The 22,351-nt window shown below is 44.5% G+C and overlaps 1 protein-coding gene across 1 annotated transcript in view; it reads left to right on the plus strand.

Moving 5' to 3' along the window:
* The first annotated feature begins 10,139 nt into the window (after nt 1-10,139).
* Nucleotides 10,140-22,351, plus strand: part of LOC146191180 (alpha-N-acetylgalactosaminidase-like) — a 25,007-nt gene continuing 12,795 nt past the window's right edge. The window contains exons 1-2 of the mRNA XM_084601655.1: nt 10,140-10,322; nt 16,328-16,502. Of these exons, the coding sequence (XP_084457781.1) occupies nt 16,339-16,502 (164 nt within the window). The 5' untranslated portion in view covers nt 10,140-10,322; nt 16,328-16,338. The remainder of the gene's footprint in view (nt 10,323-16,327; nt 16,503-22,351) is intronic.

The following is a 22,351-nucleotide window of genomic DNA, read 5'->3' on the forward strand; positions in this document are numbered from 1 at the left end:
CTGCAAATAAAAAGTGTGAGAAAATATGCATATTTTCTATTTTATGCTGTACTTTATCTTAAGTAGACCTTGGGAGCTATCGTGTACCAAACTGAATCAGGCGAAAAAGCATGATGGTAACTGTTCATGTACCAGTTCCCATTGTTGACTGCACAAAGTGCTCCCGAGGTGGGGTGGGTCATCTGAGAGCGTCTTATCTAACTCTACGACGCCGATCGAAAGATCCCTGAAAATAGCAACAAGACTACGGAAGTTCAGCGCTTTGCGCACATTGACATTGACATTCGCTATAGCGACTGCGAGTGATGGTGCGACTATTTTAATAATTTAAACGTATGACACTTCAGCAAGAATGCTGAAGCGTTAGCTCTGCCGTTCGTGAAAATCACCTGACGATGCAATTTGACCTCAGGTGCAGCGCGAGGAGCCGGGCCGCTCGCTTCTACTTCTCACACCTGCTGCTGCTGCTGCTGCTGCTTCTCCACGCGCCTGCGAAACATAATTCGTACCGGCACATATCTGCACAAATATACAACATTGCTAACACAGTGCGACGCAGCCTTTCAGTCCTACCCTTTCCCTCCGCTACCACCGCTGTCCATCTGGCCCGCCTCCTGGGACACCCTCTTCAAAATGCCCTCGACACCTTCCTGTCGTCTACATCAGGCCGTGGTGTCCTTGGGGTTCGCAGACAGCCTTGGAGGAGATAAACAAACCAAACTGTGTTTAACAATGCGTAATCGAGTTTCCGCTCTGTGCAATAGGTTAAGCCGGGTTGAACCTTAGCAGTCAATGCCTTCAAACTCGCCTTAAGCAAGACCATCATACCATCAAGACCTTCCACCAATACTTTATAGACAATTCACACGCTGTTACGATTTGAGCTAAATCTCGACATTCGGTTCAGCAGCTTTTAATACTTGAAATCCCTCTTTTTTCAGTTGTGCATTAGCAACTGTTCATGTTTAAGACGATCAGATGGTAAGGCACCCTTACCTGTGATCAGGTGCACTGGCTAAAGTTTTCACATTTCCCTATCAAAGGCAATAAGTCCTCGGAATTTGGAAGGCAAGATACATTTTCACAATTTTTTCTTAGGTTTATGTGAATTAATTTTTTTCGTTCGCATGACAGATTTCACTGAATATCATTTACGTTATTCAGTTCGGGTTGATCAGCGTATGGGATGATAGACCGATGTGAAGGAAAGATAAGGTTAGTGACGCTGCTGCCTTCTAGAAAATGACGCTAATGGCACCTCGAAACTTCCCCTGAGGCCATTCAAAGATATATACGTATAAATCGTTTAAAAAGTTCCGCCTTGCCTAGGCTTTGCCTCATGCATGGGGCACCAGATGGAAAAAAGTAGTCCGAGCCTCAATTTACCCTCGTTTGTGGCCAACAAATGACTCCACAGTGAAAAAACCTGACCCCAGAGAAGTTTACCTCAACAGGAGGATTTGTCTGGCGGCGGAATAAATCACTGACTCGTCAGCGTACCGGTTTGACCCAAAAGTTTTGAAATGTTTCCCCCTAACATTTCACCTCAGAGGAGCTGGACACCAGTCGGGAAAAATCATATACCTTTTGGAGAAAATTGAGGTTACACGGAGGCAGCAGGGGCCGATCCCGGGACCTCCCAAATAAGAGGCGGATGCTATACCACAAGGCCACCGCTTAGGTGACAGGGTTAGCAGCTCGCGTTTAACGACTCGACGTAAACGTGCCAGCAGGCATCGCCGCGTTCTGCTTATAGCTTCTTATTTCCCCCACAGAGACTGCGGATGCTCAGATCTGTTCACCGCCCGATATAGACATAAAGCCTTGCTTTTACCAAGCGGTATGAATCGGACTCCGTGGCCTTAAATGAGTAGCCTGTAAGGAGTATAGGAGTAGCCTGTAAGGAGTATAGGAGTAGCCTGTAAGGGACATGTACGGGTTCGATCACCCTACCCCCTCCTCATACTATCTGCCCGAGTTGTCAGCCCCTGCCCTGTCACGTGTTCTCTTGACGTCACACAACCTGCCGGCATATTATTTTTGGTCTATGTCCTCTACCAACTACTATCCGCCAGAGGCACCCCCTCCATTTCGTACTCATATGCGCCCCCGTGATTATTTGCTTCCGTGACCTAGGGTAACGTCGCTAAAGGCGCGCGTACTCGTTACACTCGTTACACTCGCGCGTACTCGTGACACTACGTTCTACACGACTTGCAACCTCTTCACGTTAAAATGGCCACCTTACAATCTAATATTCCTGTAAGGAAGCGTACAGAGTTTACAAAATACGCCTACGTGGATCAATCAGTCTCGGGAGCAAAAAGCCGCAGCAGCCCTTTCGACGCGGGCGAAGGCGAAACGTGGCGTCAGGGGCACTGACTTCGTCTAGCCTTGTGATAACCGACGTTCAAAAGTACACACGAAGGTAAAACAAAAATAGCAATGCTGCTGATTCATCTGAATCTTTGTAATACTGACTGGCTGCCCAAACACTTGACAGCTGACGCCGCATATTTCACTGGTGCGTTGTGCGGGCAATATGCTTGCATAGAATGCTGCATCTCGGCGAGGTGATAGTGAATGCGACTGGGGTGCGCACATGGATATAGCAGGGTGCTTTGATCAGGCCTCATTTTCCAGGCTAGGAAGAAATTTCACGCTCACTCTAAAGCTTTCGAAAGAAAGATCGATTCATAGCGCTCACAAAAGAGGCAGCGCAATTATCCGGTAGCAGGTGTATTAGCTAGGTAAGTTCTGCAAAAGCAAGCATCAACATTTTATATTTGTCATTAAATTCGAATGTCGTTAGTAGTCACCATCAACCACACTTGGTCGTGAACAAAGGCTTTGTGCTAGTAAAAAACTGAGCTTCCATCAATTTTTTTTTTATTCTTGAAATAATCGGATCATTCTCGTATTTTATTAACGATTTTTCGTTTGTGTGCGTGCTTGCGCGGGTGTGTGCGTGAGTGTGTGTGTCTGTGTGTGTGAGGACGCGTGTGCATGTGTGCCTGTTCAGTGTGCTTAACAACACTTGAATGCCTAACATAGGAGTCCAACACAGAGTAGTCAACACCTGCAGTAGGATCATCCGAAGCGTAACGACTAAACGGAAGAACTAGACCAGAAAACGTTCTTTTATTTTTGTTGCCCTCTCCAAGGAAGCAGCAATAGCCTGAGATTAAGAGAATTCTTGAGAGCAAATCCAAGCGGCCCAATTATACAAGGGTTCGCTACGTGTCGCTAAGCTGAAAAAAGACACGGCCAACTAAAGAAACTGGAGGACACTTAAGCTCCCCCTTTAAGGGTATGACGCGGTAGCTTGAATGACTCCCACCTGGAGGTGCACTCGTGGGTCCTTGTTCGCATGCGTGGACTTTGATGCTCTCTTAATCCACTCACACATATTGTTTCCCTAACCCACTCTACACGCTTCCTATTTATTATTGTTAATAATTACCATTTTCCTTTTCATAGCTCTCTGCGTTGTCCTCAACTTAAGTAGTACCATTTTCGTAAGCCACCAGGTTTCAAACCCATAGGTGAGTTATGGTAAGATAAAACTGCTATGTGCTCTCATCCTACTCATTGCAGCAGAACCGTAATATACCACATCATCCGGGAGACCATCATAAAAAGGCTAAGTTCAGCCAATATGCCTGCGAGGCCTTCGAAGTAGCGGGCCTGAGACTGTATCTGAGTGTCCTGGAGGGTTAGATTCCCATCCATCCTCCCGTCTTGAACGAACTGTCCGAGTTGGCAGCTCCTGACAACTGGGCCTTTTCATGTTGTCTCATGACGCCGCACAACCGATCGGCCAATCAGTGCCTGGCCGTGTCACCTGCCAACTATGCCCTGCCAGACCGAGGGTGGGTTTTCTGCTGAACAGGGCCTTGAACATCGTGGCGTTAAAATAAACAGAAAATTAACATCTTCGCTAAAGTACAACTAAGCGTGAAACAGCCAAAAATCATAGCTCGGATCAGCATCCGTTGTACCTGCTGTAGAGCCCCGCTTAAAGGGACGCTAAAGAGAAAAATGAAGTGGGCTTGCATCGATAGAATGCCAGTTCCTGGTTACAAAAAAGCCACTCTTACTGAAAACAGAGCTGTTATAAGGTAGTAAAGAGGAAGAACAGGAATATAGGTATCGCCGCCACAGCCGAAACGGCCGAGACTCGCAACTACCAATCACGTGACGCGCAAGGGATCCCGGAGGCTGACAAATGCGAATTAGGCTGTCCGTTTGAATGCGGCAGTAGGTTTTGTCTCGAATATGATAACATGCTCTTATCACACGTAAACGACGGCGAAAAGACAACGTAAATGTTTCACGGCAAATATAAATATATACTTGGTGGCGCCACCGGCGTCCACTTCAGTTTCGGTCATGGAGGAAGTATGGTTTCGGTTATGTTCCGGCTCAGGCACTTCGGGCGTGCTCGGATAGTTTCGCTTTGAGCCTGCGGCGCCTAAAATACGAGCTCGGAGCAGCAGACGCGCCCACCCTAAGTGCGTATCGAGTGAAGCATGACTCGGCACACACCTGCGAAGTATTCTCCGCTCACCGCGCTCCAGCAATCGCGGAGCCTCCTCTTGTGTCATAGTGTGCGCCATCCTACCCTACTACGGAGTAGGAGAAAACAGTTTGGATTCGACCAGCGGGAACAAAAAAAAAAAAAAAAAAAGCACCTAAACTTCTTATCGCAATATCAGCAATAATTTGCTTTTTTTGCTGCCGGATATGCGGCGACAGTGTCACCAATTGCCGTTTATTAGAATTTGATAGCATATTTGGGTGTCTTTAGTGGCCCTTTAACGAAGCCGTACGAATGTGCCTGCGTGGCTTTATTGGTAATGTGTCAGACAGAGAGGGTCCCGAAAGGTTCAGTCACCATCTTAACCCCCCTCCTCCTCCGTCTCCAAGCAGCTGCGAAAGTTGGCAGCTCATGCTATTGTCATGTGATCATATGACGTCACATAACTCGTTGACCAATTTTTACCCCAGCCATGTCAACCGCAAGCTATCATCTGCCAGATACACGCCTGTGATTTTTCGCTCTCGCAAAACCGGCCCCGACAACGCCTGTTCTTTTGAAGATTCGGGCCTTTACGCTCTCTCGTTAAAGCGCAGAAAAAGGAATGAACTTAGGACCAGATAAAACAGCCATTCGGATTAAAGGTTTAGTGTGCGAACCGCGTTATGCCGTTGAGGTAGATCATTTTGCATTAATTGAATTTAAAAGACAATATTTTCGAGTCCACTACGCAGAGTGAATCAGAAGCACAACACCAACTAAACCAATAACCGAAACATGCAATTAACCACGCTGTCCGGATGGCTTTTTTTTTTTTTAGCGCTTGCCTGAGCTAGTAATCCCAAGGGTGACTACTGGACTCGTGCTCATCCCACGAAAACGGTGCTCACGCACATTGAGCATGATGGGATGTATCATTTTCTTTCAGCCACTTTTGCCTTACGATAACTCATTTGGGTGAGTCTTCTGCGAGGGGGAGCGCTTCTCGTCTTCTTTTATTTAGCAGTTTAAGATATTAAGCATTCATGCCGAAAGCAGTTTGTATCTGCTCTCTTATCCCGTTCAAAAACAAGCGTATGATGTAAGAGAAGCAGCTGTTTTATGCATGCCACATCGAGACTCGCGTGACAAGGCTTAGCCGTGTCTGCTGCGATGGTAGTTCCATAATCTCACTCTTAAAGGTTCTGTTCACCCTTGAACTGCACCTTTATGCACACAAGCAGCCAGCAAAGGCATATACATACATTTCCAGGGTCAAAACGAAATATATAGAGTAAACTTTTTCACTCTTCATTGAAAACAAGAGAAATCAATCATTCCAGGAATAACATATCCTCGACCTCCTTTTACAGTCTGCGAAAGAAAGGATGCCGCCAGATCTTCCCAAGAGGCGGACTTCAACGTCATCTGAGAACGGCACTCAGGAAGGTCATATTGAGCGAGCCATTGTTCTTTCTAAGCTTCTGGCAGCCGAACTGGAAGGTCGACCCACTTCCCGGCTTTTGCGTTGGATAAAAAGAACGAGCAATTTTTCTGCGCGTAAGAGATAGGAAACGAAAGAGGGGGGTAGTAGAAAGAGGTAGGAGGGGGAGGCGTATGTTTTCCTCACTATAAGTGGCTTCTGCACGTGCCGGGCACTCGAATTTCACACGCTTGCATACACGCAACAGCAAAAGTACACGCACAGTTTATGATGTCGTGGGTTTAGAAGTCAGGACGAAAATAAAAGGTAGAAATAAACGACAATTTATGCGCTGTTTTAGAGAAGAAATCGCATCACTGGAATCGTTTTCACATAAGTATCTCAGAACCAGCATCAAAAAGCCTATCCTCGGTGCTCTGATTTCCTTGAAACTTTCGGTATGAAAGAATTGGGTAGACGTGACCGCGAGAGATGTGCGTTGCGCTAGACTGTTTTTCCGCGAGCTGCGCAAGAGAGATTATCTCAGGGGACCTCATCAACTTGGGTTCTCGGGGAACGCAAAGATCATTGTCGCACAAGCCCAACATACAACAAGCTATAGGAATCGTGTTATATAGTGGAACGTGAATAATATATGAGCAGCAAGGAATTCTTAGAACGCACACCGCTGCAAATAATAATATTAAGTTTGTAAATGAAATAATCCCGGAGCATATCATTAGCTTCTACTGGTGTAAGACACAGGTCGCGGTCAGAAAACACGGCTGCAAGCCACGTCTCGTTAGTCGATTTCGGAAAACGTACACAGCATTGCGGAAGGATTAAATCGGAAAAAAAGGCCTTGGCAGAAATTTGTCGCCCTTCAAAAAACACCCATGTCACTGGTGCTTGATAGGCTAGCAGCTGTCCGAAGTTTTCCCAAGCGCACAGATTAGAATTGACGTTTATTGTTCATCATGTTGAAAGTTATTCATCTATATCGACACGCATTTTTGCATGCGCTGCGCACCCTAAAATAATTATAATTTGCTGTTTTCCTCCACATGCTTCGCCGCTAAATGCAACTGCATGAACTTGCTCAAAATTTGCGAATCGACATTAAGCAGCGTGCTCACCCGAAAACGTATAGCGTTTATAATCCCGTGGTATTCGCCATTTATTCTTCGTTGTGTGTGCAGTGTGAGAAAAGAAATTATCAGCCTTTAAAGAATTTTGCTGCGCTTTTGTGTATTACATCCAGAATCACTCTAATGGTAAAGCCGCACTTCGACCACAGCATTGTAGATTTGTTGCATCGGATATTCAGACTAATTCAAAGGAGCTTACGGGTTCGTTTGCGCTCAGTATGATGCAAAACAACAACAACAAAAAAAAAAAAACAATGTTGTGCAGGCACCGCAATCTCAGGGCCTTTATCTGCTTGATTTAAACAATAAACAATTACATGATAAACTCCTGAAACATCATGTGCCGAGCGCTGCCATCCGGCAGCTGCTGTCTGTATGGCAGTTTGCGCGATAAGTTAAAGATATTTTACTCCCAAGCCACTTCGTAGGAAGATGTCACAGACGTCACTGCCCGACAGATGACGTTTCGAAGGCTTTGTGAAACAATTCTTTATTTGTAAAGGCAGGAATATAAACACACTCAGAAATTGGACTTCGGATATCTGACCCTGAAACATGCATTTTTGTGCATTATACAGAACGAGCGAGGTTTATTAGGTATCCGGCCACAACGTCTTAGAGGTTAAGGCACTCGACCGCTTAGCTGGGAGACCCAGGTTCGATTGCGGCCGCGATGACCTTGTTTCACTAGAGGTGGAATGCAAGCGTCCGTGCACTGTGCGATGTCAGTGCGAATAGAAGAACCTTATGTGATCGAAATAAATCAGAGCAGTCCTCTATGGCGCCTCCTATAAACCTCATTTTCTTCGAGACGTTAAGCCCCACAATGCCATAAACCCAAAACCCAAGGCTACAATACAGGCATATGGGTCTAACGTCTCATACCGAAGGGGACTGCGAGGAACGCCATAACAGAAGACTGGGATATAATTTCTGATCTGTATGGTATTTTAAGGTACAATCTACATTGCACAGTATGCGGGCGCCCTTCGTTTCGCCACAATTGAGACGCCGCCACCGCGGCCAAGATCGAAACCGCGTCCTCGCGCTTTAGGTGCCTTCTTCTTCTTCGTCTTCTTCCTCTTCTTGTGCGCGTTGAAGTGGAGCGACTGCAGAGTAATTTCGACCATCCCCAGGTGGTCGAAATTACTCTGCATTCCCTAATATTCACATTTTAAATAAGATAAGCCCAACAAAATACACGAGTTACTGTCCTTGGTGCGGTGCAAGCCCCACACTCTATCACATCTCTTGGGAATGCCAGGACAAACCTGACCCAACGTTAATAGTGCCATGCCCGACACACGAGCAGTGGGAGGCGGCCCTGACCAGCGACAACCTGGACCAGCAAGCCTGGATTATCCAGCTAGTCCGCAAGTCAGCTGCTGCCAGCGGAGCCCTGGCTGGACTAGGGGCACCGACCACCCAGCTCCCGCGAATTCTTACTGATTATTATGCTCATTAAAAGTTTTCTCTCTCTCTCTCTCTCTCTCTCTCTCTGCAGTCCTCCACGACGGCATCACTTTCTCTATTTCCGCTTTCGCCCCCACCTTGATCTCTTCCCTTACGGCGCTGTTCAGGTGTCCACAGAAAGAATGGGAGAGAAATTGCACCTTCCCTTTTCCGTGAACTAATTATTGTTGTTCTCGCCTCTGTACGCCCCGCCGGGGTGGTGCAGTGGTAAGACGCCCGACTACTGTGCCGGAGTACCCGGGTTCGAACCCGACCTCGGCGGCTGCGTTTCGATGGAGGCGAAACGAAGAGGCGTCGTGTGCTGTGCGATGTCAGCGCACGTTAAAGATCCCCAGGTGGTCTAAATTACTCCGTAGCCCTCCACTACGGCTCCTCTTTCTCTCTTTCCACTTTCACTCCCATCTTCCTCCCTTCCCTTACGGCGCGGTTGCGGTGTCCACAGAAATCAAGTGAGACAGTTACCGCGCCTTTCCCTTCCTATAAATAAATCTCGCCTCTGTACATATGGAACATACCATTTTGATGGTGTCACTACTCTGCCGAAATTTAACACAGAGTTTGCTAACTCAATCAACGATCAGGTTATTTCCGCCCTGTTATAATCAACGCGAAATAGCTCTACTGCACAAGAAACTTGGCCCTCGAAACGATAGCCCCGCCGCGGTGGTTACTTGAGTCCTACCATTGAGTCCAAGTGCGTGAGTTCTGTCCCGGCTGCCACTTTTTGGTGGAGGCGAGAAGCTAGGCGCCCCTGTGCTTTGCGATGTCAGTGAACGTTAAAGAACCCCAAGTTGTCGATATTTCCGGAGCCCTCCACTGTGTTGTACATCATACCCTGAGTCGCTTTGAAACGTTAAAAGCTATAAATCAAACAGCGTCAAAACAATGGTTTTGATATTTGTTAGAGCGCGAGCTTACGATTTCAGTTGATGATGTGATTCTAGAAATCCCTAATAATTACTTGCGCCCCAATGTCGATATGTGTCTCATCTGAAGAGAAAAAAAAATATATATATAGCCGAGTTAGTATGCATTCCGCTGTTTTCGCTGCAAATCTTCAAGACATTGACTGCGCGTGTTTGACACATAATCTGCTCTATTTGCTACAAATCCAGATGAGGAAAGAGAAAAACAAAACAAAATGAGACATAATTCGAATTCAAAAAAGTACACTACACGACGCTGAGTACAGCTATGATACGAAAAAAATTCGTCTCGAGCGAAAGTCACCAAGCGGCTCTTCCTTATCCGTGCATATTTTTTTTTCTCATTTTTTAACGAGACACGGCAGAGACAGAGAAGGATGTATCTGCGTGGGGAGTGATGGCGCAAGGGTAAAGTTCGTCGGAAGATGAAGGCACGTGTCCGGGGCGATGCGGAGGATTCTCGAACGTAGCCAGGAACAAGTAATAAAACAAAAGAACTCGGACGACGGAGAACAGACAATAACAGAAAAGCGAGAGTTGAATAGGCTGAGAGGAAAAGCAGGGCCAGTGGGAAGAGCACAACGTAAGCAGTAGAACAAGTGCAGCTTGTTCTACACATATGTGCTCACTTTCTCCCACTCCTTCTTTCTGCGCTCGTCACGATAATCTCGTTCGCCGCTCCTCCTTTTCCAGCTATCACGCGGCGCGACGGAACGCTCTGGGCGTCCGCGATAGCAGCAGCAGAGCGCCCTCAACAAACCACATAGACGCATAGCGACCAGTTCTACGTTTCATTTTTGCTGTCGTGCCGGACCAACGGCCTGGAACCAAAGGTTCGTGGAAAGCCGCTTTTTTATTACATTTTCCAATGATTGAATGTCACAGGACTGTCATGCGCATTTATCCGCGTATCCAAAACCGCTCTCTGGTAGCCCGTACGAGACACGCGGAGTTTGCGTGACTTATGTTGTTTGAAGCACGTGCTCGAGGGGTAGCGCGAACGTCCGAGGCTTCGCGTTGCATAATATCAGCGAGTGCGTGGTGGATCGGCTTTACTCGGAGTTGGCGCTTTTGAAACGCGAGATGGCCGGCGTCCGCAATTCGAGTTGACGCACGCAAAGAACGCGCGCTTCCGTTTTGCTGTAACATGGCCCCACTGACGCGGCAACATTGCGGTGGAAGTTGCAACTTCTTGCTTTTATACTCTTCAGTACTGCTGCCACAATGCTCCAGTCTGATAAAAAAAGAAAAATGATATGTACGCATATACTAGGATTGGACGCGAGTAATGAGACGGCAGACAGGTTTCCTGTGTCTAGAAGCATGCTTTACTCCACTGCCCATTGCCGTTTGCTCTTCGCCACTCCACGAAGTTGTTGGTAGAGCGCTCTTTACTTCCTTTAACATACTACGGGAACTCGTATCTACAGTCAGCACTCGATTAGGATGGCACCATACTGCGCTGGCCTTGTAAAATGTAGCGTGCAGATGCATTCAACACTCGGATGCTGACACAAGTTGGCGTCCTAATATGGCCGCTTTGTGAGTGAGAAATAGTCTCAATTCTAAGCTGCACTGAATGACCGAGCTTGTATTCACTTGACGGAAGGCTGATTGCGCGTGCGATACTATACTTCAACTTATTTGGGTGCCCTTTTCGTATTGTACGTAATATTTAGTCCAAGTTCTTTTGCCGGAGTTTGTTTATTATTTGCGCTACTCACAAGGCGAAGAAAGAGGCTGGACAGCGTGCCGGATGGACTGGTGTAAAAATAAACCACGGCCTGGTCTTAATCATGCGATCAAGCAGAGCGCCTCTTGCTAAAGTTCATAAAACATTGAGATTCAGCATGGCTTGCCTGTGTGAACAAATATATAGATGCCTGCCAGAAGGCTAACGCGCAATGTGAGCACTTGACTAAATTGGCTTATCGTTCAAAAAGTACTTTTCCTTGCAACCGCTCTTAGTGTTGTTCGTTGTGGTAATCATCCCATTTCGGTTGCCGACAGGTGTTTTATCGAGGTCTGAGAGAGAGATCAGTATTTACTTTTCTTCGATAAACGGAGAAGCTGAACAGACACTGATAATAGAACAAAACTAAGTACAATGGTCATTATCTCTTCGCTGATACATCATTCCGTTAGGAGTGCAAGTATCCACAAAGCAGCCTGTGAATCGAAGGCGCACGTAGACCTGCTCGCGGTCAAGCTCGCGAGAGGTGAAGATTGAGTTCGAGATATCGCCTCACGGTTGTGATTCTCTTTAACGTTTTTTTTTTATTTTGCTCAGCGATTGTGGTGGTGAAGCTTGTGCACGTCAAAGAAAAAAGAAGGAAGGTACAATCAATGCAAATAGTATCTGCTTCTGCAGCAGTCGACATAACATATTGTTACAGGGGTATACTATTTCTGGCAGCTAGCAGTTTCTGCGTAGCTTTCTCTGACATTTTTACATATTATTCCTAAGAAACTTATCGCCAAACAAGGCTAACAACCCTACCTATGCATACGTACTCAACAACAGTACTTTGAAATTTTATACTAAGAGCTAGATTGCAGAACTTCGTCCTGTGGCTTGAGAGAGCCAGACTGGCTGCTTCAGGGCATTGTCAGATTTTGTTTGGATTTATACGCTGCCCGTGTTAGAGCACTTTTTTTTATCTTGGTAATTTCCTGACGATTATACTTAGATGCTCAGATTGTTGTACTTTCGGGGAGGGAAAATGCCTAGGCCATTTCCGCGTTGCATTGCTCCCAAAACCGCCTTTTCGTTTCGTCTTCATTTATTTTGTGGAAAGAGAACAAAAAATAAATTGTAGCCTAAATATCTCAGCGCAAACGGATGAAAACGAGCACAAGCGCAAAAGTTGTTGGTGGCTATAGCCTGCTAAAAATGAAAAAAAAACTACTCCTTATTTTACATAAAGAGTGAGATAAGCGATCACAAAATTTATATCAGCTGCTATGGTCCTCGAAAACGTAGTCTCTCCACGCACATGGCGAATAGCAGGAACCTTTAGTGATCTTCCCAGGAGGTCAACGATGACTGACGAATGCATTGCTATGACAGTGCCAATGTTGCGCACAGCAGCAACACAATGGTGCCTCTAGTACTATGAACTTTATACTTTATACATTTTATTTAACAGATTGCGCTAATGCATCCGTATGTACGATATTCTTTGGCGCATAGAGAATTTCGCTGAAGATAAAAAATAACTGATGCTGATGCTATGCTGGTTGCTTCATGTATACTTTGCCGACGTTCACATGACTTTTCCAAGATGTAACTTTGGTACGCTATGCTCGGCCTCTTTAAAAGCAGATATCCATCAGTTCACATAATATGAGAAATAAATCCCCTCAATGTGCTCTTAATTTCGGACACAGATCCTCTGAATTAAGAACTACGATCTTTGTATTACGTTCGAGTCCATTTAAAGAGGTTGCAACCTGCTAAACACAATAACAATCCTCCTCCTCTTCCCCCTCCCCCCCCCCCCCCCCCCCTCCGGACGTCCCTCACCCCATGTGTCGCTTCGGGAAGTTAAACCTCACATATCCGTTTAATTTCTTACTTGATCACCGGTCCTGTACTTGATCAGCAACCTCATCTTGCAAAATGAGGTTTGACGGGAAAGAACGGTCAAAACTAAATCTCTTATTCCTGGCTCTTCCGCGAAGTGACAAAGTATACTCTCTTGCTCAGGATGTTAAATGTGGAAATTCAGAGCTAGACACTGATTTTGTCTCAAGCTTCACAAAATTGTCAGACATGCGTGCATGCTCATGGTAAAAGGGTTATGTTCGAGGAGATTGAGGTAGTATTGAAATGGTCTCTACTAACTACAAACGCTATCTTTCAAGAGACTTTTTGACGTAAATGTTCCATCCGTGTGCTTGACGAAGGATGCTATAATACCGGTGGATGTCAAAGTATATCAAGAGCAATCAAATTTTAATTCTGGCGCTAGTTTCTAAAGAAATTGGTTAAAGCGTTGCTTCGACATGTGCTACATAAACATATCGTACTGGAGAATACTGCGCTACTGATAGGCAAGGACAAGTGAAAGACAACACACGAATGAAGCCCAATCCTTACGCGGCACACAGTGACAACTTGGCGAAGTAACATGTATGCGTGCCAAATCTGGCTGCTCTTCCTAGCATATGTTTTTTTATTGAATGTATGATGCATTTCCAAAAGAAAGCAAGGCTTGCTTGCTTGTATAGTAAGCCCAGCGCTAATGCAAACAGCTTGCAGAAAGTATCCTCCCTAAATTGTCTGCAGACCAGGAAGTGAAAGAAGAAACTGCGGCATCCTTGAAAGCTTGATGTAAACGGGTAAAGCCGCGCCTAATAAAGCAGCACCGTCATTGTACCTTCGCTTGTGGAAAGTCTAACTTAGTTAATTTGCCGTGCGCGGCGGCCGCTTTTCGATGGAGGCGTAAAACAAGGCACCCGTGTGCTGTGCGATCACAGTGCATGTTAAAGAACCCCAGGTGGTCGAAATTTCCGGAGTCCTCCACTACGGTGTTTCTCATAGCTTGAAACGCCTTGTTATGTTAACCAATAAATCAACCAATCAGTTAATTCAGCTGTTTGCCTACTATGGTAGAGAGCGATAAAGGCTGTCGTTTAAATCTATGTGGCCTGATCTGAGCCATTGTCAAACATTCATATGAAATCATGATTTTGGGTTTCGGCTTCGGGGCTGCAACTCTCTGGCGGCCCAGACTTGACTGCATTCCGGGACGGTGACATTTGAGGGGAGGAGGTTATGATGCGTGTGGCTTGCTTTTGCAGTTTTATTAATGGCGAAAGATGAACATGATAGGCGTTTCCCCAGGATGAAATGCCGTAGTTTAAGTGGCTGTGGAGGAATGAGCAGTAAGGCGATGGTAACGTGTGGACTGGGAAATAGGATCAGGCTTTGATTAGTGAGCGTAACCCAAGTGAAATTTTCTCGCAAGTTTCCGCTATATGATAATGAAATTTTAGGTGAGGGTCAGTAATTCACAGAGAGATTGATCACATAGAGATTCAAAGCATTATGACTAGCGTATGTTTGTTTCTTCAATGTCCGCTCCTCGTAAGACGGTATTCCGTCAAATCCTGTCCTAGATAGCTATTTTTTTTTGTCTTCTTGAATGCATTAGTTTCGAAGTTGCATCAAACATGACATATAAAGCCATGGAGCACGCCTGAAAAGACAAGTAAGTTTAAATGGCCGGCTTGCCCTTGCAGTACTTGGATTCCAAGAACAGTGTGCTGCGGGAAAGCACTATTATATAGGCAGTTATGAGCTGTAAACAAGGCTAGGTTTGATACTTTTGTGAATTTTGGTTTCTAGTCCAAATAACGAACAAAATCCGGGTTAATTGCTGATAAATAAGTTTGCATGTTCGGGATAAAAGAGTATAAAATGTCTGATATGGGCAGGGTGGAAAAATAATCGAAAACTTTACTGCAGAGAAAAGAAAACGAATTAGTCTAAGGCTGTTAATACTGTCGTTCACTTCCTAAATTAAAAAAAAAAAAAAGGAGAAAGAGGGCATGCACCTCTGTAGCTCATCAATAGTTTATCGTTTGGTTTTATTATGTTTAACGTTTCAAAAGGGCTCGTGCTAATAGGGACGCCGTGGTAAAGAACACCGGATAACTTCAACCAGTCAGAATTCTTTAACGCCCACCCACGCCGCACTGTACGCGAGCGTCTTACGTTCCGTCTCGAACGTAGTAAGGCTGCCTGCGAATCGAACCCGAGTTCTCCTGCTCATTAGTCGAACTCACTAATCACCGAGCCACTGCGATGTAGTATGGGGCATAAAAGGCTAATAACATTGCATGACAAAGTTTATGCGTGGTCATGTAGCCCTGGAAGTGTACAGTGGTCAACTGGCACGATCTTCTCTCAGCTCATAAAGTCAAACTATGGTGTAGAAGTTCGGTGTAAGCCGTCCTACAAGAGCATTCTCACTTGCTCTTAGTATATATTACCTTCAACGTACACAGCCTTTCTGTTGAAAGTATAAAGCACAGAGTGTTACCTCTGAACTATGTCCTCACCCGCAATACATCACCAGTGTTCGAAATCTGGGATGATAAGACCCTTTCCGTCCACACTCTTTAAAATGTCATTTCTACACTGCTTACAACTACAACCAAATCCCACTGGTATATTTACTTTCAGCAAATGTTGTGCAATAGTCGCAAAGATGGAAGTAATTTGTGCATGAGAAACAAGAATCGAATGTAAATACGCCGCTCAGTTCAGTTCAGGCGTTCAGTCGTGTCCGACTCTTCGTGACCCTATGGACCATGTCACGCCACGCTTTCTGGTCTCTCACTATCTTCTTAACATCACATAGCTTCATCTGCAATGCCTCGAGAATGCCATCTAACCATCGCGTTCGCTGCCTACCCCTTCTCCGAGACCCGCAACCTTTTCCAACATCAAATCTTTCTCCAGCGACTCCTCTCTTCTCATCAGATGACCAAAGTAGCTGAGCTTTAACTTTAGAATTTGACCCTCCAATGAGCAGTCAGGGTTTATGGTCGACAATATCGACTGATTTGATCTTCTGGCAGTCCAAGGAGCTCTTAAGAGTCTTCGCCAGCACCACAATTCAAACGCGTCAATTCTTCGGCGGTCAGCCTTTTTCACAGTCCAACTCTCGCATCCATACATCACAACTGGAAATACGCCGCTATACACAAATTATTCTAGCCATATGCTGCCTGCTTTGAAGACCTTAATAAATAATTAAAGTCTGCGCAAGAAAAGGCGCGGCTTTTGATTCACTGTCACCACCTTACCAAGTCTTCCATTATTCAGGAAAGGAGGTGATGACGTCACGGCTGCTGCTTCCCCTTTTGGGGATCTTGTGTTTGGTGAGCCCCGGTCGAGGCCTCGACAACGGGCTGGCCCGCACTCCACCCATGGGATGGCTCTCGTGGGAGCGCTTTCTCTGCAACGTCGACTGTGCCAGGGACCCGGAGAACTGCATCAGGTACGACGAGATGCATTAACTAGGAGAGAAACAGGCACCTAAAAGTTTGCCACGCACGTGTAAGCGGGGAGTTCTGGTCTGTAAGACACGTGTCGTCTAAACCACAGACCATTGACTTGAACTGTCACCCGATTTCCCGAAAAAGTCGGGTTATTTAGCGGTTAATTATTTCCATCCTATCTCATTCCGTAGCCAAGGCAACAACAAGGATCGACGGCAAATACCGGTGAACACAATGTTGTGTTTTCGCTGGCAACAATGTAGCGTTATTTTGCACGTTGCTTTTCTCTGGAACGTGCAAAGAGGATTGCTGTAAGAATTTAGTGGTTTGCTTCGGAAAACGGTCTCGTTTAATGAATTTGTAAATGTACGCGTATTCTTATATCTTATTGGTGCTGTATTCGCCTTAATGTATTTACATTACTATTTCTTTATGTATGTGGTGCACAAACACGCCTCGTGAATAGAGATCCAGGCCTTGCTGACATTTGAAAAGAGCTCAGTTGTTTGGTGATCAGTGAGGCCACTTATAGCTCCGGCATTGGACAGCCTTGCTTCGCTTTCGGACTCAGGCAGAATGACCTATACACCGTAAACCATTATTTCCCTTTGTGCTGTATTCGAAGGGCTGCTCAATATAAAAAGCAGGGGATCAATCAATCCAGTTATTGGCTGCTGTTGTTATGTGGCGGACAATGGAAGGCCACATTGTAGAGACTGAACAGTGAAGTCTGTCCTGTTACGCACATGTGGGATCCTCAAGATTGCGGAGAACAGCTGTCAGGTGCAAACAAAGGCTGCTGTTGTCGGTGCATTTCCACTGCGCTTGGTCCGGTTTACTAACGAGAAAAATATTCCCTGAAATGAGCGACCTCACCCTTGTGAAAAAAAAAAAGAAAAAAAGAAAAACTGTCCTAAACACTGTTATCTTTACTATTGAGGCTATGGCGGGCTCATTTTCAACAGAAACACGACCTCGGGATAACCTATTGCAACGTGGACCTCGATTTTATAATAGCAAGGCTTGCCAGATGAATCAGTTTAGGTGTTTTGCACTTGAACTGCTCTGAGCAATTCGTACAGGTATAGTAGCACTGAAGTAAGCTAGGGCATGAGCAAACGCAGTTCTAAAATTGAGCGATCAGAAGCTAGGTGTAGGAAATAACCCCAGGATATCTTGACCATGTAAGATCAATCATAGAGGACTTAAATAACTAAAAAAACTAATTGGAGAAATAAAACACGGTTGTGTTTTCTTGGAAAACACTGATGTAAAGGTTTTCAGACCATTTATTTATTTATTTGCTTTCAGTGCTTATTTGGCGTTACAGAGCGGGGATACATGGGTTCAAAATATGTATGAACATACAAAGTCAACAACGAAGCACTTGCGTAAAACAATCAAAATTGTGTATAGGTAAAAATGAAAGAAAAAGAGTCAAAGCACACCTAGATAAAAGCGGCCGGGCTATTCAGACAAGAAAGTTATTATTTTTGAATGCCCTGGGATCTTCGATGCAGGCAACGGAAAGGGGAGAATGGTTCCATTCTATCACATAGTTCTCAGCAGAAAAGAATAAGAAACATAATTTGATGGTAAAATGGTGCATGAACTTTAAGGGCGTGATCAAGGCGTGATGATGAGTAAATAGGGTAAGAAAAAAGTTCACTTTTCAGCAGTGCGGTAGTGAAATATATTTTATAAAATAGGCACAGACGGGAGAGCTTTCTTCAAACCTTTAAGTTGATATAGGAGACAGCATTGCCGAGACATCTGCTGTACCGGCATAATTAGAATTAAACGTGCTGATCGATATCAAACTGCTTCGATATCGTAAATAAACGTACAAAGAGCTTGGTCTAATACATTTATGAACAACAATATTTCAATTTTTGACGCAAATTCACGACTATCACCGTTTGTATAATATATAGGCTGCAATACTACGGCGTGCTTGAACACTTAAAACATTAATTGGATAAGTTTCCCCTGCGTTAAAGGAAAATTTCACTTGCGATCAGGACCGATCGAAACGTCGTGTAGAGTAAATTTTGATATATATATATATATATGTGTATATTATGCATGCCTTTTTATAGTGCATATATAGGTTCCTTTCATATTTTATTTTCATTTTTAAATGCAGTCATTTAGTCATTTTCAAGAGACATAATTGACACTTATAGCTATCACTGTACTTTTTAATAAGTGATGAGCGGAATTACACGGGCAGTTAGTGTAAAAATCGGTACAAACTGATAAAACTGATAAAACTAAGCTGTCTGTTAACGACATTTTCGAAAATTTTGTTATGGTATCAGACTCTTACACTTACACTGCTCTGAAAACGCTGAGACGTTAAGTGAAATGTGTTGAGCTATACCACAGTAACCCAGATCGCAAGCCGCTCATCTATGAAAATAATTAGAGTTCCAGTATGATATCGACAAAGTAACACTCCGCGTCAATAGGCGACTAAAGAAACCGAGTGATTTCTTCAGATAATTCTTGGTTAAGATACACATAATTATATAGTCGCCGTTATCAGTTTCTCGTGTTAAAATATAAAGGTGTCTCCTTCGATTAAATAATCGTATCATGAGCAAGTAGGTTTATCGCAGCATCTTGGAAATGTCGTGGCTCTATAAGCACAGAAGACTCAATATTATGCACATGTGCTTTAATAGAACAACGACCCAAAGCAGTATTCCAGGGGTATGAAAAATTGGTTGACGAAAAGGAGGGTGAACCTTCTGAAGCGGGCAAGCCGATCTGCTGAGATTATTTGAACCATTTTTTGTTTACCTTCGTGAATTATCTTTTTAATAATGGGCAAAAATAAGATAAACTTTCATGGACAGCTTCGTGTCTTGCCTCTGTTAAATGATTGACGAAGCATGGTGCTAAGTACAGACAGCAAGAGATAGCAGCCAGAGTGCTTTGTTATTCTGGCGGCTCATTTTGCAGAAGACTCCACATTTTTGCGTTTACAAGATGCAAAAAGCAGTTCTTTATTAATGCGCTCTCGTAACATATTGTGGCTTCTTTCGATGATAGAATTTGGTTGCTCCTATTTAAACAGTCTTCGCAACAAGCTCATTCACATAGTTAAGAGCAGTGAAAAAAATATGCATTTCAAGAACTGAAATATTAGAGGTTTTTTCCCCCTATTGTATGAATGGAATGTATTCGACCTGTACTTAGTTATGTGGCCATGGCCGTACATCAACGACTACGGTGGATTACAATACAAGAAATAAGCGGCAGGTTCCCATCATACGGAGACCGTTAGCCAATGGTGTCGGCGGACTTTTCACCTGCTTCTTTCACTGCCTTTCATCTGCCACACCCTTCGTTGCCCCGCTCTCAGGTCCAAGAGGATTCTACACAAGAATCGGTCGGCGCTAGTGGCTGCAGGCGAATCCTTCGAGGGGGCGCTGTTTTCTTGATTTGTATCCGACTATAGCAAAATGCTTGAAAAATGAACACACCGTATCGAGCGATAGAAGGCATTCTTATGGTGGGCATCACGCTAGAAGACGGAGCCTTGAGAACTGAATAAGTTTACGAGAAACCAAGCGCAAATTGTATTTAAGTGCATTTAAGAGAAAGGAATGCAGTTGATAGGGGCAATGATTCTAGAAAGGGATGATGGCTAATAGAGAGGAATAACGGATGCGTAAAGGAAGCTCAAACGTTGACATCAGGCAGTTGTACGCTGTAAATAAAAAATCAATAATTTTAAAATGTGATCTTTCACATTTAGATCACGAAGTGTACCTGAAAGCGGGAAACGGGCTATTCGTCTATACGTAGATCGTGTTTTTTTTTATATATATCTTGAATCAGAGCCTCACAACATTAACAGCTGTACTCAGTGTATACAAGTACAAAATTTCATAATGGACAAACGATGCAACAGCAATATGGTTTTTATACTGACAGCTATCAGCCACTCAACCTACAAAAATGTATTCATTGGTTGCACTATTCCTGTTGACAGAATCAAATTATATACCTACTATAAATGAACAAGCGCCCCCTGTCGTCACTATGAGTACTTAGCAAAGGTGGTGCACAGAGGTGGGAGAAACCGCATGTCAGTAAGTTCAGGTACGCTCAGTATAACTTGCCACGCCTATCTTGGATTTCACCTGATATCTAATGATTGAGTCATGCTCCAAAGCAGAGACAAGCTGGCACTCTGCTGGGCAGATATATTTATAGAACTTTGCAGCAGTGGTGGACTCTGCTCTTGCAACCTGGTGCGTGTTGGAAGTCACAGTAAGCGCGACAGTATACTTCTATGCTTTAGACTCAACATAACTCAGGTCATGAAGTCAGTTTCACTTGTTATTTGTCGTACCAAACTGCACGCAACTCCCATATTTCAGTAAATGGTGTCTGTTTTAAGATTTTTAGATTTTTTATAATTTGCACGTTTTAAGACTTACGGAAAGTAGTTTTCTGAAGAACAGCGCGACTTGGACAAGGACGGAAGGAAGACAACACGGACAGGCGCTGTCTTCTTTGTCTTCCTTCCGTCCTTGTCCACGTCGCGCTGTTCATCAGAAAATGGCATACCAACTCGCCCAAGCATCAGTTCAAGAAAATAGTTGTTGAGGAAATCGAATAATTGAATTTTTTTGTGTGGTAGCAGCGGACGTAGGGTAGAGAAAACTTGAAATAAGCGACATCAGATTTCATTCCATCGAGAACTTGACCCAGCCAATAATGATTATATAAACGCCCTTCTTTAGTAGTTCCCTGCGCTGCAATGTTTTTGTATTGTCATCATTCCGTGTTCTTAAAGTCGCTGTTAATAGAGTTTAAAAATTACGGCACAGTCTTCATGCTCTCGTGTATGAGAGCCGCGCATATAATCAGCTTTCACTACATAGCCGCTGGTGAGTGGTCTTTTCGGATGTTACTATTACACTATTGAGCTTTTGATGCTCACGCAGAGGTGGGATATTGCCTCTTGGGGTCACATCGTGGGTCAAATAACAAGCACTTATGAAAGAAGTCCAATAACGCTGTCTTTTACGCAACGAAGCTCTCCATCGGCCGGTGTCGCTTTACTCTTTTCACCCTTCCGCGTCCCCACGTGGAGGTATACCGTATTACCGAAAGTAACAAGAAAAGGAGGCTTGTGCTCAGCTTTGCAGCGGAGCGTTTATGGCAGCGCTTAATCCGTAAATATGTGTAAAGCAAGGAGAACCCTTGACCCTTTTTGAGAGCGTTTGAGCTGTTCGGTGACAACCCAACAACCCATACGAAAACCCAAGCGGTTTTGCTACAACAGCTAGTTACTTTTGGCAAACGGGCTACTTTTCGAAGTTTGTGACCCGAAAACAGCGATCATTTCAAATAGAAATCCAGTTTATAGGAAACGTGCGGCCAATATGTGAGCATCAGTTTTATTTGAGAGAACATTATGAGTGCCACATTGATCACAGAACCAAGGTGTGTTCCATTAATGAACGAGCAGCGGTTATTTCGCAAGCGTCCAGTGCTGCTCACATTTCCAGGTGCGCCACTCCGTTGTTCCAGAGTATCCTAGCATCCATTCATAACAAAAAAAAATAAAAAATGCGCGAGAATCTGCAGTCTGTTAGCTAGATCAATTTCAGCAGAACAACCTTTGGTCCTATCAGCTGCTGAAACTTCGACACTGCGTTACAGAACAGACACTGACGGGTGTTTCACACAAATACTCTAGACGTTATGCACTTTTTCTGTAGACCAGTATCGGCAACAAATGACATACGAACAGCCCCTCGCGATGGTTTAGTGTTAGGACGCTCGACTGGTGAATGCAAAGATGCAGGTTTGATTCCGGCCATGG

Source organism: Amblyomma maculatum, chromosome 4 (assembly GCF_055883805.1).
Source record: "Amblyomma maculatum isolate TAMU_Amacu chromosome 4, ASM5588380v1, whole genome shotgun sequence".
NCBI lineage: Eukaryota > Metazoa > Arthropoda > Arachnida > Ixodida > Ixodidae > Amblyomma > Amblyomma maculatum.